A 19,554-nucleotide genomic window follows, 5' to 3' on the forward strand; every position below is an offset into this window, starting at 1 on the left:
TGGACAGGCAAGTTGGCCAAGGCATACCTGGCTGGAATGCAGGGGTCTGGCTGCTTGGGAGGGATGGACTTGCTGACCGTCTGCCTCTCAGGACAGCCTCCTCTCGTCCAACAAGCCTGGGGGGAAGCAGCTGCTTCTGATCAACAGAGGCTAAAGAAAATATTTTATAAATTAGTATTTGAGGCAAGCAGCACTTCACAAACATCACTATTTCATGCTGGGGCCACTGTACTGACACCTTTACACACTCAAGAAAGCTGCAAAACCACAAAGAGCTGGTCCTACTTAAATTTTCTCTTCAGCTGTTTAAATTATGAATACTTTTTTCTTCCTTGAGACTTCTAGCTCAGTTACTGGCAGACCCTGACAATCTCAGACTTAAAACCCAGTATCAAGCACAGCAGAGAGAAAAAATAAATCTTTGTCTGCAGCATTCAAATAGCAAATGACCATTTGTGCTACTTCTAACACACAGAGTTGTGATGAACTTTTGTCTCTGCTCTCCATCTGTCTCACAGCTGCTCAGCAGCACAGCCCACTGATTCTGGTGTTACAGCCTCTCAGTTTCTTAGTTTCAACAATAAAAGCAGTTCATGAAATGGCTATTCTGGATCTAAAGAACTCTCCTTCAGTACACATTCCTTACATGTCACAAACCCCAAATTCAATACACAGCATTTTGCCTCTGGTACAGAAAGTTTTGTTCCATTTTATTCTAAGATCTACACATGGGCATAACAAGCATGAAGCCCACTAATGCTCACAAGAGAATAGAGACCAATATATTTGTGGTTTATACCTTTCATATAAATTACAGAAAAACACTATTAAGTCCATTTCCACTGCAGAGACCATTATGTAAGAGCTATTAAAAATAAACATGGGGAGATGTGGTATTAGAACTTTATTTTACCAGCATTTGGTATGCAGGGTAAGAGGAAACAGGCTTCATTTATGTGCAAAACCATAAGCAAGTTTGCAAAGGCACTAAACTTTAAGCACGACAGAGACAGATGTTTCTGCAAAGTGCCAAAGCCACTCCCCCTGCTCTCTCTGTCAGGTTTGGCCCCGAGTCCTCCGCAGCAGTGCAGAGTGATGGACAAGCCTGCCAAGTCTGAATCCAGCAAAATGCTAAAAAGATAATTTTGTAACTTAAAATTACAGGCCATTCCCCATAGCTGGCAGTGGGGCTACTTTAAGTGGTAGAGATAAAGTGGCTTTTAGTGTGTCTGTCACTGGCAAAGATCACTACTCCAGTACCCAGCAATTAGAAGCAGAATTTACACCAGGACAGGGTGACTGCATTTTTACTTGCTTCTATTTGTGACAAAATTATCCCCTTTTAAGTCTACAACACACACAGCATCTCAGTTTTGGCCTGGAGATCTGTATTTAATGACTGACTGGTGCTAAGAAAAGCACTGCATTCAATGTCACTACAACCATGGACAGACAGTAAGAAAAGGCTAAGCCAGCCTCAAAAACATTTTACTCATGCACAACAGCTTTTTTTTTTTTTTTTTGCTTTTGCTCTTTTCCTTTAACACTACAGTTAGACAAGAAGATTTTACATCCAGGTTTAGAACCTCTCACCACCATTCTGTTGTGTTGGAATACACGACTCTGTTTTCAACATTATCCCTTTGGGTTATGTTTCCAGTTTAAATAGCACAGACATGTTAACTCCTAACAGGATTTTAAAGGGTTAAGAGATTTTAACTGCAGCAAACACACTAGTAACTTGTAGCATATTAATTTCTGGGTTCCATGCAGAGGTGTAACTGCAGTGTTCTGTCTCCCTGTGATCCTGGTGGAGATCACAAATGCATTTAAACAGACTTAAAATCACACATACCTGAACTGTCTGTCCTATGAGATGCTTTGTTCTTGCCACCTTTCTCCTTGCTTCCTTTTGTGAAGGTGGCCAGCTTGGTGGGGATCTGCTGCTGGACTGCAGCTGGTTTCTGTATCTGGTTGGTTGCACTCAGGAGATGTATTGGCACTTCGTTCTTCAGGGAGGGCCGGTTCTCCAGGCTGGTGCTGTCCCTGCGGACCAGGTCCGGCCGCTCCAGGTACTCCAGCCCGGCCACCGAGCTCACTCTCACTGAGGATTTGGAGCCAGCTGGAGATGGTTCCACCCCTTCTCCGTTGAAGCTGATGGAATGACTGATCATCTGGCTCTGCAAGAGGAAAAAGGCATTCTAAATCAAATAGGGATTTTCATCCTCTCCAGCAAAATGAGGAGAGACCACCCCCAGCCCTGAGAGCATGAAGCACTTCCTAGTGCAAAGCAGAACAGGGCAGACAAAGCTTAAAGCTTGCTGGGGAACAGAAAGAAGAGCAAGAGTGTAAGTCCCTGGACACAGAAAAGAACCTCAGGAGCTCCAAACTGCTTAATATTGCACCTAGGAAAGAGCAGACTGCACTGGGTGGTAACAGTGCAGAGAGAAAGCAGGACTTTCAGAAAGTTTCAATGAACCAATTTAATCAGACCTCCAAATTTCTATTTTCAAATACAAGAAATGTTTTTAGAAATCAACTGTACAAAATGCTGTTGATAAAGCACAGCTTCTGCAATCACTTGCCTGCAACAGGACAGCTCCTGAATTTGAAAACTGCTCAGTCAGCCACAACTGAAAATATTCTCCATTTATTGGGGAATAATTATTCTCGTTATTCTCCATTTCTATCTTTTTAAAAAGTATTCTCATTGCCAGACATTTGGGTGGAACTTCACAGACACTGGGAAACTGCCAAGCTCTGATCTCTCAGAGCAGCCATCACCAGCTACTTCAGCTGATGGTTCGAGGAGCCCAGTGAAAAGGCAAAAACAGGTTGGTGCTGCAACAAGAGCAACCTTCATCCAGAAGCAAGAGGATTAATAGGACTAAAACTCTGAGAAAGCCAATCCCTCACCTGTCCCATTTCTGGAGAGAAGGTGCCTGACACCGTGTTCTGCTTTTTCAGCTTCTTTTGCTGATCTAGGCGCTCCTTCTCCTTCTCAACAGCTCTCTGGGCTTCCCGCAGCCTCTCCAGGTCATGCTGATAGGCCTCCCTCTGCCTCTCCAGCTCTTCCCTGTCCTGGCTCAGCCTCTCCTGCAGCTGCCGCATCTCCTCCGCGCGCTCCTGCAGCCGCGCTTCCGTGAGTTCAAATTCCCTCTGCTGCCGGCTCCTCTCCCGCTCCAGGCGCTGCTGCTCCAGCTTCAGCTGGCTCTGGAGCTTCTGGACATTCATCAGTTCTTCTCTCTGCTTTTCGAAGTTCCTCTGCTTCTCCTGCTCCAGCAGCAGATTCCCTCGGGTGGACTGCAGCCGGTACTGCTTCTCCCGGTCTGCCATGGTGGCTCGCTGCACCTCGATGTAGCTGTCCTGCTGAGATATCACGGCCTGCAGGGGGGAAAAGTCCAGCATGAGGCACCCAGGTTCAAAAAACATGCACAGCTAAGTAGGGGACAACAGCATCTACCAGGTTATGTCACAGAGTCTTTTGTTTTCCAGAGCAGATCTAAATTCCAGCTCGTACAGCCCATGGTGACTGACATGACATTGAAGATGGTCAAGGAAATAAATTATGTTTATGTGTGTCAAACTGGACATTTCTTGCACCTAGAATTGTTACCCTGAATCAAAACAGTCAAAATACTGCTGACTACAAGGTAAAAGCAAAACCAACTAATTCATATACACGTGTATGAACAGTGAGCACGGAGAGCAGATGGAGCTCAAAGCAGCAAAAGAATTAAGTGAGCAGGAAAAAGGAAATCATTACTTAAGACAACAGCTCTAACACTTCCTCCAAAATACCAGGCACAGTTTCCTTGAGTCTCAGGTCTAAATTCTGCACTTCACTCCAGCTTTAGGGGATATTCTCAAGGTAGCTCCTCTCCACACCTGCATAAATTTTATTATGTTTACTGCCTAACAAATCTCTTGGATAGTAAACAGGGGTTTACCTGAAGACTGAAGAGCAACTGTAACAGTGTCTGTATCCTTTGGACAAGCTGAAGAGGAGAAAAACAAACATTAGGCACTTGAGCAGAGCTCTGTTTTGAGGCATTCGACTGGCTTTTTAAACTTTTAAGCAGTGAAAATAATCCATGGTATCTGTACAAAAACATGCACAATGGAAGCATGACCACCAGAATACTCTAACATAGCAAAAGCCAATATGCAGGCACAAGGAATTTCAGTATATTATCCTTGTGCAGATGTGAATCAGTGCCCAGCAAATCTCCCTGGGATTCCACAGAGAAGTCCTCATCATCTTCTCTTCACCTGAGCTATTCAACCATCACTTCCTCCCATGCCCCAGCACTGAATCACTACACAGGTACAGCCCTCACAGGGATTCAGAGGCAAGTTTGGCCAGTGAGCTGTTAATGTGCTGGGTTCCAGAGACATTACAAACACTGAGTTTTTGGTGGTTTGGTTTGGTTTGCTATTATTATACTATGGCTATCTGCCACTGGATTTCTTAACAGCAGAAATAACATACCTGAGACTCTATGGTGGGCTGAAAACCACTGCTGTCATCCAGCCTTGTCCCATCACTCTGTAAGGGAGACAAAACCAAAATTTGTGCTAGGGACACTTGTTGGGCACTGGCAGTGCTGCCAGAACAAGCTGGGATTGCTCTCATGCACTGAAGGACATACATCAAAAATACTGAATTCATAAGCCAAGCGGAAACAGGAGCGTGGTGATTAAAGCCTGTGTTAATGGTACAGCAGCAAATGAGCAAATGGAAAACTGAATTCTTGCCTCTCAAGTGCTGAGCTACCAACTCACCCCACAATACATCCTTAATAGAGTCAAGTAATTTTACAGACAAAACTGTTCAGTCCAGCCCTGCCAGCTATTACAACTTTTAACTCTGTGAGATTTATTCTGCACCACTATCATGATGAGGAACACAAGGAAAAGCATTTAAATCCCTCATAAGCTCAACATACGGTTTGAGATCCTTCTTCTGCATCAGAAGAGGGGTCATGAAGTTGCACATCTGAACTCAGTGCAGGGCCCCTCCAGTCCCACTGCCTCTGGTCACCACTACTGTTCTTCCTGCCACCTGAAAGAGGAGAGGAATATGAGGAGCTCACATCAGCACAGGGCTTGGGATAACTCAGTGAGTGACACAGCAAGCAGAAAAACATGGTGATTTTGAACCAAAACGCAACTGCATGGCTTCTCCATGCTGATCCCAAGTGGATGATCAGGCAACAGTGACACATAGGACTGCTCAAAAAAGTTTAAAAACTTGAGAAGACCGGGTTAAGATAAATACGGAGGGTAAGTTCAAATTACGTTACACTATTTTAAGTGAAGCAACCACAATGTCTGCATGAAAATAATCAGCAAGCTCATGACATGGAATACTGGTTAGCAGGAATATTCCAGTCACAGCAGCACCACTGTGTGAAAGGAGGTAAGGGGAGATGGACCCCCTGTTGTAAAAAGTACATGACAGATGTATGGAGCCTTCAGAGACAACAGAAGGTATTCTAGAGATTAACAACCAGTGAAATAAAGGCCATTCAATTTTTCAATTAATGCATGAAGCAAAAATGGAGATAAATAGTATCTGGTTTTCTCTCTTATTTCATGAATTAACTGATAAATCATCTGTGCCAAAAGGACAATTTCTATTATCTAAGGATTCAGCAAACCTCTAGTGACTGTGCAGATACAAAGTGGAAAAAAGTGTTCATGACTCAATAAGGAAAGCAGACAGCTTTCAGGTCAAGCTTATTTTTTTAAACAAAATTAGAAATCTGTGTGGAATTGTGGTAATTAAAAAGAACAGCTTAAAGTGGTGCCCTTAGCATAACACTGAGAGCCCTACTCTGCTCTCTAGTGTTGGTATCAGGAGCAAAAGATCCAACATGCTACTACCACATGCTGGAGATTTGCTCTTGGAGATTTGCTCTGATCTTCCTTCTGAAGCTTCCTTATATGAGAGCCTCAATTCCTCGTTCTTATTCTCTGTACAGTAAAAAGCTCATAAAAATGCTGAATATTCCCTTTCTTACTTTTACTTGAAACTGAGGGACTACTGTCATATCCTCCAAAGGTCTCTCCTCTCCGGGGCAGTCCTGACCCAGAGCCATCCTCAGGCTGACAGGATGCACTGCCAAAGTGAGTGAAGATAAAGTTCTGGAGATTTTCAGCTGGGGAAGAGGAGAACACGTCATGTAAACAGCCATGTCTATGCAGCAATAGAAGTTATCACACTACTGAGTTTAAAAAAACATTTCAACCATCAAGTCCACTAAAAGTTCAGGCAGTCTGAGAGATGTCCTGCAGTACAGATGAATTTTCCTTTGTGAGTAGCTCTGGATGACAGGCTCTTCATATAAAGATGAGCTCTTCCTTAATTGCAAGTTTGATTATCAAGCCTTAAGTGTTTCTCTTTTTTTTTTTTTTTTTTAAATAGAAATTATGTTTGGGCTTATTTTCTTTCTAAACATGCTATCTTTAGATAGGCTGTTTTTAATAGATAACCCTCCTATAATATTACATTTCAGGACTGTGTATTATTAGAGCACTGTGTTACCCTTTCTGAACAGACTCATCCTAAGATTCCACTGGTTGATCCTTAAAAATAAAGCAATCCAAGCTGTGCAGGTCTTCCACCTAAACCCACAAATGCACTTCACCTTTGTTGCAGATTGGTTCTGAGAACGAGGAAGTCTGAACCGTGTTACATAAAAGCATTATGTTATTACAGGATGATTTTCAGGGCCTGTATTTAGATCCTGGGTGCTTATCCCCACCCCAGCACCTGAGTGAATGCCCACACATTCCCACATTCCATTCACCTTCAGTCACTGCAGACTTCAAAATCGCCTCTCCTTGCAGATTCTCTGAGATATCCCCCCGAAGAAGCAGCCTGGCTCGGGATCCTTGGGAATGGTCTTCAAAGCCATTCACTTCAGACATTTCCAGATAAATCTGTTGCTTCTCAGTGAGACTTTGCAGAATCAGGTCATCTTTCATGTTCAAACGCTCTGAAGGAAGAAACAAATTCAGTCCTGCCTTCCTTGTCACTGTCATAGCACCATGTTCAATTTGGGAGATTATCATTCATTTTATGGTCAGAGCATCAAATGCAGAGATATAATTAACAGTTAAGGAGAAACTTATGGAGCAGACAAAGCTTATTAGACTTCTTTAGCCACTATTTCTACAGAGTCTTACAACACCTTGAAAGACTTATGAAGGAGAAACTCGGTCATATCTTGATAAAGAATTTGACAGTCATAAATCACAAATAATGCTGGGAAGCAGCTTGTGGAATATATAACTAAGTCATTACCTTGAAAATCTTTTAACTTCGCAGCTCTTGCTTCAGCCAGCCTCCTCTCTGCTTCAGGTTCATTAAATGTTCCTCCTTCTTCATCAGGACAGCTGTCCAAAGGCAAAGACAGATCTATGTTTGATTTGCATGTTAGATAATTTAAAACCATCTCAGGATTCAACCTGAAGCTTTTGCCTCAGTTGTGGTTTATCCTGGGTGTCAATCTTCTCCCTTTTCCAAAGCCCTGTTGCATTTGACATCAGTGAACCAATTTTTTTTTTTTTTTAATAAAAGCAAAACAAAGCCTTTGACTGGTTTTTATTTCATCTTTATCATGGCTTCTTCCCAATGAACACAAACAGAATTGCACACTGAAGTCTTACAAAGAAAGTTTAGGGAGAGTCAAATGGATTTTTAAGACAAATTTACACCTGTGAGTCCTGTGAAGAGAAGACAAGCAAGAAATCAGGCCCTCCTGCTTTCCCTCCTCCCTTACCTCTCCACAGCCCTGCGGATGTGTGCCATCCAGGAATTCCTCTCCTCTTTGGAGCTGGTGTGAATTTCATACATTTCTGGTCCTTTTAAGGAAGCGCTAATTAAGAACATCGCCTTTTCCTCATTAGCTACCTCTCTCACAATCAATTTTTGCAGTGAGATAACTGGTGGCTTAGAGTCCTGTAAAATAAAATACCATTTACTGCAGGACATTATATGTGTATTTTAGCAATTGTGTTTCCTAGCTCCCCGCACTTCCTATTTATCCAGAGCCACTAGGAGCTGTTACATCATGAGATAACTCTGACCTTTTGACATGGCACTTCTGATGTTGTTATTTTTTTTACCATCAATGAAAACATGGAATGAAGAATGTACATGTGAAAACCAAGAGGTCTGGATACCTGATTGAATATTAAAGCCTGTGTCAATTTAAAGATTCCCACTGGGCCCCAGAAGTCAAGAACAGGTTTAAAAAATTTTGCTCAAAAGGAGGCAAACCCAAAATTTGAAAAAGAAAACAAAACCTTAATGACACATAGTGAAGTGAAAGGAGAGAACAAGAGGAAGTGTTAGAGGTTTTAAGTTGACTACCAAAGAAATAAAACAGAGGTGTTGGAGAGTGTCAGGCCCTGATAAAAATGACACCAGGTGACAGGTAGTGTATTGTATAATGAGGATTAGCTGTCAGCCTTTGCAGTGAAAACACATTTACAGGAGGGGTATTAGTTACTAAAAACCTCTCTAGGCTTCCTACAGCATAGCTCCAACATATGCAGCCTAGAAAGTTCCTTCCCAGGATAAAGCAGCTCTTCTTGACTGCTGAACCTTCACAGGATAATCTAGAGCCACGATAAGAAGCAAACACCAGGAACACCACTTCTGCCAGCTTCTCTGAGCAGCTGTACTGCAATTCCAGCCACGAACACAGGTCACTGGAAAAACAGAATCACTGAGCAGATCCATTTGCTCCTCTCACTTGATTTATTTATGGAGAAGTGATATTAAATTTCAAATGAGCTGTATACATACAAAGATGCAAAAAAATTGGTCCGACTCTAAGTGTAGAGCACGTTTCCAGGGGGAAAAAAATCCACCACACAGCACTCTGTTCTGCATTAGAAGGGTAATTTGAAAAGCAGTTGTTTGTACAGCCCTGAGGTCACCAAAATAGCTTTTGCCATTAGAATTCAGTTCTAATATTAATGTCTTGACAAAAAAAAATACATCCAAGAAAACAATTACATAAAAGAGTTTCTCTGTTACAGGTTCTACTGCAGCCATCAGTGAACTAGACCAGGACAAAATGTACAAATTAACTTCTCTGAGGACACCTGTGGAAATACCCTAGAAAAGCAAGTGAATCCACTGAATGTTCTAGAGTGCTGCAGTAATAACATGTGCATTTAGTGCTTATTCCATGTATTTCAGGAAAGTTCTCTGCCCCCAGTAAATCTCAGGGCACTGTGAACACAGTTACCACGTCCCTAACCAAGATGGCAGATTCTTTCCCTGCACATCAAACAGAAGTGTTTGATTATTCCATTTATCTGCAAATGTTTTTCAAAGCACAGTTCTAGCATGTGAATTGTCCATGACTTGTATAAAATCTCAGCCTAACAGTTCAGTGAAAGGCAAAGCCACAGCACAAGAAGAGAAACAGGGAAAACCATGGGAGATGTGGCAGCTACAACTGGCCAGTGCAAGGAAATACTGGTTTGCACTGGGAGAGTGAGAAAGGGATTCATTCAACAAGTACCAGAATGGCTTCAGAAAAAGTGATTCTATAATAACTGGCTAGTTTATTCACCTAATTTTCTTTCTGAACCTCCTGTAACAAGTATCTAACATCCCCAATCATGCTTCTTCCGTAGTTACTGTCACTTTCATAAATCCTCTAAGTGCATGTGTTAAATAAGGAGAACAATACCTACCACTGAGGCAAATGTGTATTTTTGGTCCTTTTCTTGTAACAGCAAAAGTACATCAGTAAGCAGGACTGCCAGAATATCTACAGTAACAAAAGAGACAAAAAAAAAAAAAAGAAAGCAAGTCATATTTTAAAGCAGAAAGACTAGTCCAGATGCAAAAATCTCTTATGTTTCCTGCAGGCCAGGGAATAGCATGTCAACATTTGCAATACTGGGTCTGCTACTGCCTTCCACTTGGGCTGTCCCCAGCCAGACTGCACCATGCAGAAGCAGCTGATTTAAACAGAGCTCATTTAAAGCTTGAAAACACCCACACAGACATCCTACACAAGGACTCCAGCACTCCAGAGGGAACATGTCTCCCTCAACAGCAGATTCTTCTGGAACTGCAGCCATTCACGTTCCCACCTACTCTTGGCTGTGTTTTGTGTGCCACTGAAGCGTCTCCTTAAAAACTTGAGCAATGAAACTGCTCAAATATTCCCTGATGGCCACTGCTTTGATTTTCTGGCAAATGCAGAATTAAGTGTCATGGGGCTGACATGACACAGGTTTTGCAAAGTGTGAAGGAGAGCTCGCACAAGATAATGCCTTTCCACAGGAGACTAAGTCAGGATGACTCAAAGCTTTGTCATCCATCTGAAGACCTCCCTCTTGATTGGGAAGCAGATCAGCCAGCTAATAAGCGAACAGCATAAGGAACTTATCATGCACCATTACAGAGATGCTTATTGGACAAGCCAAGAATAGAACAAGTGCTATTTCCTCCAATATCCTATTAAACAAGCAGGTTATTGTCATCTTATTTTATACCCAATCGATCAGTAATAAACAGTTACTAAAAAAAACCAAAACCAACATAAATCTTGTTTCCCAGTTGTGTTTTTCCCCTTGCTGGTGCTTTACCTTTGAGCCGCCCTGATGCAGCTTTCCAGTACAGCATCCCATCCAGGAGGAGCCGCCTCTGGCTCATGTCATCTTTCCGGAACAAAAGCCCATTCTTGAATTTCCCAGATGATTTCAGCTCCATTTTGTGCATGATCTCCTTGAGTCGCTGCCCCTTCTCACACTCATTTACCATGGCATCTACATGGGTGATGGTGTCCTTAATTAAACCAAGGGCCTGGGTAAGCTCTTCATAATCTCTAGTTCCAGCTAAAGGAAAAGAGAAGCAGTCAGTCACATTTCCAACTCTGAAAGACATGAGACATCCAAACATATTTTAGCGTGAGGGCTCCACACTGATGATCTAACAGTATTTCCTGAGAGCTTAAGTTTAAAAATGAAATATAATAACCTAAAGCTCTGAAAACCTAATGAACCAACAGGTTTAACTACTATGGGTTTGTGGCTGCAGACTTTAAATGCTGCTCTTCTCCACTGAGGAAAGGCTGGGAGAATTGGCATTGTTCCGTCTGGAGAAAGGAAGTTTCAGGGTGACCTAAATGTGGCCTGAAGGGAGCCTACAGGAAAGATGGAGAGAGACTATCTACAAGGGCCTGGAGTGACAGGACAAGGGGAATGGCTTTAAGCTGAAGGAGGGCAGAGTTAGATGGGATATTGGGAAGAAATTCTTCCCTGTGAGAGTGGGGAGGCCCTGGCACAGGTTACCCAGAGCAGCTGGGGCTGCCCCTGGATCCCTGGCAGCATCCAAGGCCAGGCTGGACACTGGAGTTTGGAGCAACCTGGGACAGTGGAAGGTGTCCCTGCCCATGGCAGCGGGTGGGACTGGATGGGCTTTAAGTTCCCTTCCAACCCACACCATTCTGTGATTCTGTGCTTCTCCTGACCCTCTGAGATGAGACTGATTTAGCATCATCAGCCACCAGAGAAGTGAGAAAGCAGGTACCAGACTGTCTGAGGTAAGAACATGCAAAACATGGCAGAATAAGGATCAACAGACAAATGTGAGGCTTCCAGGAACCATCCCACCTTCTGTGTTCTGAATGATCCGTTCCACCAGGACCGGGTACTTGGTGATGCGCTGGGTGACCAGGAGGATGCACTCCTGAACACCCAATCTCCTCACAATGGAACAGTTCCCAATTTTCTAGAAAACAAGACAAACTCATCACACCCACTGTGCATCTAACGGGTTAGAGTGCTTCTAACTCCCTCTCCATTCACGTATTTTCTGTCCCAAAACACTTCTGCAGACTAGACACAGCACCATGAAATTAGCTGCACTCTTCTACTAAAGCAAAACCGCTGACAGCATTCAAAAAATTGCTTTTATTACTGGAAAATATCTTAGGTATTGTTTTCAATGACTGTTAAATAAATGTGGAGTCAATCAGGGAAACTTCCAAACCTGAACTGTGTAACTGCCTGTTGCTAACTGACTGACCTTTACAACAGGGTCAGACCTTAAATACATAGAAAAGTACTGTGTTTTTAAAACTAGACCCAAACATCTACCAGTCAAATTAGGTCAGTAACGAAGAAATTAAATGTTTATTTTACCATTGTATGTTCCCCAGTAGCCTGGCCTACAGAAACCCATTCCTGTTTAGAAATGGAGGACTGTAAAGTTAATCTGACTGCAGCTACAGCACACACCTGGCAGCAGGAGAACACAGTACCAAGATCTTTCTCTACAGGGATTGAGACTACATATTTTAAAACTGGTCACTTATTTAGTTCCTTGAAAGTGAAGGGCTCTCACTTTAAAGGCGCCTGGCTAAGACGAGCTATAAGCATAGAGCTATGCTGGAAAGTTCACACAGTATCACTTACTGGTGACTGGAAAATGAGAATATTTAGGCCTCTGCAAAGCCATCTGAGATTCAGGTTACAGCTTCCACTTGGGCCGTGTCTCTTCAGCCCTTCCTATTAACTGCACGTTAGAGTGTGCAGCAGATCAGCAAACCACGCTGGAGCCAATCTTCTGGGTTTGGAAAGATGATGGTGTGAGCAAAACCTAAGAGTGCCTGCTTTTTCTACAGTAGCTCATCAACAGCACTTATCATTGATTTAATTTATTAACAAACCAATTTACCCTGATGGCCACACAGCAGGACAGAGCCCTGAATAGAACAAATACTCTACTCCCCAGTCCTAGGTGCTCTCAAGAGCCTGCCTCAAATGGAACACTTGCTAATTGTGGTTTTGTCTCCACATAGCTCAAAAGATCTAAAATACAAGAAGCTCACAACCCACCAAATAATAAGAATAAGCCTCTAATCCTGCTCATTCACATTTGAGGGATCTTCAAGTACAAAACAAAGCCCAAAGCAGTGAAGTATATTTTGCACAGTCAGAATAGGAGACTTCTGGTTACTGTTTACCTTTATTAAGTTTTGGAACTTCTTATTGCTTTGGAGAAGGTCTTTGTAATGGCTAACAGCTTCATTGTGTCCACAACAGAACACACCATATTTTTCTTTCATTCTCTCCCCATTTTCACCTGAAAACTAATTGGAAATATAAGGATGAAATACATTAATCATTCAGAGTAAACCTAACTCCACTATAAACCCCAGGTTTAACATGATTTTTTGGTGACTGATTTCTGAGACATCTCTCCTGTATTTCAATTTCTTCTGTACCAGAAATGAGAGATTTATGCAGTGTGACATGTGGGGGCTTGGAATACCACAAGATAACCAAATATTAAATGATGGTTGTCATTATGAGAACTTTTAAAAAGGATTTCTGGACCTCTGCACTTAAAAAGTCTGTGAACTGTAAAAGTTGAAGGGCAAAAAAAAAGGTCATGATATGTGATAGAAATTGTTGCATCTGCTCCGTGCCAGAATAGTGCTAAAGCTGCCATGAGTTCAAAGGATCCTGACTGTATTTTTAAAAGATCAGAATAAAGAAGTTTGGCATTATCTGAAGGAGAGCCAAATTTGGAATGGACACCAGGAACATGTTACTTTACTCTTGGAATAGAAGAAAAATAGAACCAAACAAGTCACATATCCCACAACATGTATATGTACATGCCCAAAGAACATTGAATGACCATTTCATGTTATTTGTGACTAGATATACTCCTGGGAGTCAAGCTCTCACATTAACTGGGAAGATAACCACAAACCCAGGATGAAATAAATCTTTACATCACATAACTCTAGCCTTACAGGTAGCTTTTTAGAAGCTTTGTAGTGTCAACATCATTGGTAGGATTTAATTCACACCTGTTTTACCAAGAGATCTCCAATGTTCTGGATGATATAATTTCGGTCACTGCCTTCTTCCAAGGATTCCTTTCGTCTCTCCTTTAACTGGAGCAGGAATTGCCCGTGCATCTCCAGCAGCTCATCCACACAGGGAAAGAGCTTGTTGATGATTGCATTTGGGAACTGCAGTTCCTCTCTCATGGCTTTGGAGTACACCTTCAGCATTATTTTCAGTGTCCTAACATGGTGCATTTCAGTCTGCATTAGCTCTGGGCAAGGGGAAATACAAAAATAAAATCAAAAGTCATTTATATGCTGTGCAGTGAGACTGAAGAGCAGGCTCTGAAAGCCATGATCATCTTCTGCACCACAGTCTTTGCATCACTCATGTGAAGCTCTTAAATTTGCCTTGCTAATGTCCCAACCCAGCAGTGACTGACCCTACTTATTTAAGGACATCTCCCAGTAGCAGTTGAGCTGTTCCCTAATTGTACAGCTGGGCTTTGCTGCTTAGGAAGCCCTACTGAAACCCGTGGCATGCTTAAAGGCATTCACACAAGGAATTACACACGCTAATGCAGGTAACAGACGCGAAAATCTTCATTCAATTTTAGTTTTCAAGCACAAGTCAAAATGGAAACCAACAAAAATTATTTCTGCTTTGTTTCACAACAGTGGCACTGTGAAACAGAAGAAGTTTTAAGAATAACAAATACTCTTACCATAAATGACATCTTGCCTCTTTATAACGTCTTTCCTTTGCCTTTTTGCATAAGGCTGTTCCACTGCAACACTCCAAGACTCTGCCTCAAACTCATGAGCATCTGTTTCTATTTCACTCCGGAGGGACACAGAATATGCATCTAGAGCAAAAGCACATTCAATTTCAACTATTATTAAACTGCTTCTCGCCATATCCCTCTTTACCATCAGTAACAACAACAAGAGTAAAAACACCTCGGTGCTGCCTTAAAAGCCATGGGAGAAGTTGCATAACAATCCTGAAAAGCACAAAAATTCCATACCTTCCAGAAAAATGGAGTCTGCTGTTGAAGGTGCAAGTGAGACAACGTCATCTGAAGTCTGCTTAAATTTTATAAAGCCTGAATCCCCTTCATCCATGTCTCCTGAAATTAGCCTAAATGGCCAAAGAAATTAGACCAGAACAATAAATTTTTTTTTAAAATCCAACTTCTTTAGCAAGCATCTTTCCTAAACTATAGTACAACTATCTTGCAATAAATAAATAAAAGATATCACTGCACTCTATAAACAGTTAAATCAATTTAGCAACTCCAACACTGAAATACTGCAGTTTAATTAGAGCAGCATGAGCAAAGCTTGTAACTTCTGGTATGACAGTTTACAAGGACATCACCTGGTGACAAGCCACAGCCAGTTCAGAGTACAAAGGGCACTTTCACTGGGAAGGGAACATAACTGGGGCACATCAAAAGTAAACAGCTGCTTAAAATAGCAGATAGCTTTGAGTTTGCCTACTATTTTAATGAAGGTATTCTGCAATTTAAAATACTGCTGCCTCCTACACCAGTCAGCACCAGCCCAACCTAGAATAGCTGAACTCAGACGAGACCACTGAATTTGACAACAATTCTCAAGACAAATATATCCATGAAAACCATAATCTATACAGAAACACTCAAATACTGCACTATTTTATACATTATCTTTTGTGACACAGGGCAGAGGCACTAAAGACAAAAAATAAAAGCAAAAAAAAAGCATATAGTTCAGGGAAATAACTTTCAGCATTAAAAGCTCAATAAAACTCTTTTGAGCTTGGAAACACAACATGAGCTCTCGTTTTTCTTTTCACGCTGCGGACGTGGGGGGCAGCTGAAGCTGCTGGATTAGAAAAGAAGCATTTTACTCACCCAAATTTATTAACAGCTCCAGCAGTGTTCAGTGAAGGCTGGGAATGTCCTCTTTGGGCGATAGTCATCCCGAGGTTCCGGGACAGTGCTGGGGTGCCATCCGGTCCCAGGAGAAGACTTCGGGGCTGCTCCTTCAGAGAAGTGGCTAAAGAAGCAAAAATGGAATTGGTACTCAGAAAATGAGGCGTGCACTGCAGCTCGCCTGCTCTCAGCCCTCGCTCGGAATGCGGACGGAGAACTGACAGGATCTTGGATGTCAGGAGCTCATTGTCCAAAAAAACATTCTCATTCCATTTTCTTGAAAAGGAACCACAAAAAGACAGCTCGGGGTGAGCTGGTATCGCATTGCTTCTGCCGCTGCTTTTTGAATTTGTATTCCCCATGCTCACCACTGGCTGCCCTCAGACCTGGCACAGTAAAGTGGCCCCAGAGATGCTCTGTTTTTATACTACCTGTGATCCTTCTAGAAATGTAAAGCTGCCACTTAACTTACTGTATTGGCTAAATCAGCAGGTCTGAAGTGCAGGAAATTGGTCCCTACTGTGCCCATTTAGTGTGGAAATTGCAAAGTATCTTCTCCTTTAGTAAAACACCAGAACCTACACACAATTATTCACACCCCACCGTATAAGGGCACAGAACATTTCATGGCAAACAAGAAAAATCAGAGATCACAGAAAAAAACCCACAAGTTCTTTGCAATGCTTATTGCTCACAGTGATTTATATCTGCATGCACACACACTGCACATAATAGATACCAGAGCTAAATTTAATTTTAATACTGCAGCTTTTTAATGCTTTTTAAATCTAGACAGACTGTGAACTGGAAAGATATTTGAAACTTTAACCACTATTAGACAATACGTGGAAGCCTGTAATAGACTTATAAAAAATGGATACAATTATTTAGTACTAATGTCTGTAATAAATGATAAGGAACGGGAGACAAAATACATCCTTTTAAAAAAGGAACTTCAGGGAAGTCAAAGACGAAGACTCAGCCAGACAATCTTTAGAACTGATCCCTGACAAGGTCTGTAGCTGCCCTTTCTCAAAGAGCTTTTAAGGACATGGAGTGGGAGCTATCTCACGGATATCCTGAACCCAGGGCTCTGTCACTGCAGGGACAGACCCAGCCCCCTCCCAGTCCCATGTTCAGGAGGCTGCTCCAGGACCAGGGGGCTGCTGCTGTAGCAGTTCAAGGGGGTCTCCAATGCCCAGACAAGGTTTATGCATCACTTTTCTACTAAAAACACTGGTGTCCACCCATCCCTAAAAGTTCCCCTTTTTCAGCCTGCCCTCCTTAGTGTACCTTCACTAATAATTATCTCTCCCACTTCTGCCTTGCTCAGTGAAGCAGTTAAATCAAGGTATTTGTGGTTCTTGTAATGAAACAGGTTTTTCCACATTTTTTCATATCCCTTGCTCTATGCCTGCTTGTCTCTCATTTCATCTTCATTGACGAAGATGTTTTGGGGCTGCAAGGGAGGTTTCATCAATGACATTTAATAGAAATTATATCACCACATCTTTTGCTGCTGAAAATACCTTTCCCAAAACCTGTTTGGGTTTGAAAACCTCCTGGCTACACACACGGTGCATTGTCAGTCTACAAGAGACTGGGTAAACTGAGTCCTTTCCATCACCTCCAACCCCCAAAAGGAGACTAATTAGATATTTGCAAGACTTGCCAAGTCAGATATCTTAAACAAAGGCTTAATAACCAATGTCCCTCTGTTTCCATTTGGGGAACCATTGAAATTATTGGCCATCAAGTTATCTTTCTGTGCTCCACAAGGCAGGAACATAAAGTTCTGTTACACAAGGATAGGCCAGATCTAAAAAATCTCCAGAGGCGAAACAAGGGGAGAGGGATCAGAACATACAACACAGTTTATACCCCTCTTAAAATTAATTTTTCTTTTACATTGATACAGTATCTTTGGGATTTTTTGCTGGGCACTGCAGTCTGCAGGATTATGCTGTGGCTAAGAACATACAATGCCCAGGCTATTAGCTGTTCCTTTAATTTCCAGCTTCTGCTTTTGACTAAGGAAAATGAGTACTGTCTGCCTAGCAGAGCCTGCATGGCCCAAAAGCCATTTTCTGAGTTCAATTAGCACTGTCTGCACACTGCTGTGCCCCACATCGATCGCTGCTCCCCTCACACAGGCCAGCCTGGGTACCACAGAGCTCCTCGCCAACCAGCCCTACAGACAACCTCTCCCATTTTCATTAGCCCTTATTGCTTCCTATTTTAGTCTCTGCACTGTCTCCTAAATGCACTGACCCATTCTTGGTAATGCAAACAGCCACTTATCTCCTTGTAACAATTATCCCCTGTGCTGCCTCTTGGGAAGAATCATTGCATGAAGAAGACACCTTGCAATGCAAATGGTACCTGAAACACCCAGAGTGATGCTCAGACACCCAAGTCAGCTGTGTTCTGACACTCACCTGCTCTGTTAATGCAGACCTTGTACCATCTACAAATTAAAATGCCATTTAATACACCTGTGACTGGGATGGTCTTTTAGAGGAACAAAAAGATATTTCAAAGCCTATGCTGCAATACAGATGTTCTTTCTTCTTGCTTTTTTTTTTCTCCCAGATCCTTTTTCCTCACTTTGTTTCAACAAAGACTTATGTTCAGACCATTAGTGCTAGCTTGTCTTAGAGATTTCTAGCAACCACTAGCTGCAGGCAAGTTTTAAATAGACAATTATGAAAATCTGATGTAAAACAAAGTTCACAGTTCTAGTCTTTTCAGAGGCCAGAGAATAGACAATCAATGAAAAACGAGCTTATTGATCCCTTTTCACCATGATATTTTGAGGTTACACAGCAAGAAGGTATAAAGAAAAATAAAAAGATAAAAAGATAAAAACACACAGGAGATTGCTAGGAGCCTCTAAGCCATTCCCAATAGAAAAAAAAATGAAACCATCTTATTAAAAGAGACCTTCTCTATACTTCAATAATACACTGTGTATAGCCTTTAAAACATATTAAAGAAAAAAAATACAATCGAACAGATAAGCCTTGAGCACAGAAATCATTCTTTAGTACAAACCTGGGGAAATGCACTGGGGCGAACTTTGTGGAGATCCAGAAGGTCTGTGCTGCAAATCTTTCTGCTATAGGAAAAAATACAATATTCTTACACATACAGACCAAACTTTCAGTCCAAAATGAATCAGATTTTTCCTATCCTATAGCATTAACTGTAAGTGAAGATGTTCACTGAGAATATAAAAAGATTTAACACAATAACAGCTTTGATTTTTTCATGTGGCAGACGAATGACATATAGACATTAACCCTTTGTATTAAATTCCACAAGGTATAAATCAGGCTGAAACAGAACCAAAAGTGAAGCTACAACTAAATTAAAGCTATGATAATTAATTTATGAGACAAAAGCAACCCCTTCATGTTGACAGTCTTCACCGACACTTTGCTGTTGTTTAGTTCCTAGCAATCCTGACTAAACAAATCCAGCCAGTTTCAACAAAAATTTAGATTGTCCATTTCAAATTGCACCTTTGGTACTCTTGCTAAACTTCGTCCTTCTTGCAACTCTAGGATATTAAAACAAGTTATCAAAGATGCAAGGAAATTAAATAAATAATACAGGCTGTAACAATGGCTTTTGGGGAGCTTCCCTTTGGGGTTCCCACTTCTGGCTGAATTCTTCACCCCATTTTGTGCCACCACTCCCTCTCTGCTCTCTTCAGGAGTGGTTTGTCAGGGCTGATTCAACCATGAAGTTTTGGGTGGTGGTGAAGAGTGAGATGAAAGAAGAGAAGTGAA

At 41.9% G+C, this 19,554-nt stretch overlaps 1 protein-coding gene across 1 annotated transcript in view; it reads right to left on the reverse strand.

Moving 5' to 3' along the window:
- The window catches only part of ARHGEF18 (Rho/Rac guanine nucleotide exchange factor 18), a gene marked incomplete at its 5' end in the record, with an annotated part of 48,767 nt that overhangs the window by 4,964 nt on the left and 24,249 nt on the right, over positions 1 to 19,554 (reverse strand). The window contains 19 exons of the mRNA XM_082298060.1: positions 28 to 150; positions 1,856 to 2,180; positions 2,917 to 3,384; positions 3,951 to 3,998; positions 4,493 to 4,549; positions 4,950 to 5,065; positions 6,027 to 6,164; positions 6,816 to 7,004; positions 7,313 to 7,404; positions 7,791 to 7,969; positions 9,724 to 9,800; positions 10,627 to 10,875; positions 11,653 to 11,770; positions 13,008 to 13,133; positions 13,863 to 14,113; positions 14,567 to 14,707; positions 14,870 to 14,982; positions 15,740 to 15,884; positions 18,815 to 18,878. Of these exons, the coding sequence (XP_082154186.1) occupies positions 28 to 150; positions 1,856 to 2,180; positions 2,917 to 3,384; positions 3,951 to 3,998; positions 4,493 to 4,549; positions 4,950 to 5,065; positions 6,027 to 6,164; positions 6,816 to 7,004; positions 7,313 to 7,404; positions 7,791 to 7,969; positions 9,724 to 9,800; positions 10,627 to 10,875; positions 11,653 to 11,770; positions 13,008 to 13,133; positions 13,863 to 14,113; positions 14,567 to 14,707; positions 14,870 to 14,982; positions 15,740 to 15,884; positions 18,815 to 18,878 (3,019 nt within the window). The remainder of the gene's footprint in view (positions 1 to 27; positions 151 to 1,855; positions 2,181 to 2,916; positions 3,385 to 3,950; positions 3,999 to 4,492; positions 4,550 to 4,949; positions 5,066 to 6,026; positions 6,165 to 6,815; positions 7,005 to 7,312; positions 7,405 to 7,790; positions 7,970 to 9,723; positions 9,801 to 10,626; positions 10,876 to 11,652; positions 11,771 to 13,007; positions 13,134 to 13,862; positions 14,114 to 14,566; positions 14,708 to 14,869; positions 14,983 to 15,739; positions 15,885 to 18,814; positions 18,879 to 19,554) is intronic.

This window comes from Coloeus monedula (assembly GCF_965178545.1).
Source record: "Coloeus monedula genome assembly, chromosome: 27".
Classification (NCBI taxonomy): domain Eukaryota; kingdom Metazoa; phylum Chordata; class Aves; order Passeriformes; family Corvidae; genus Coloeus; species Coloeus monedula.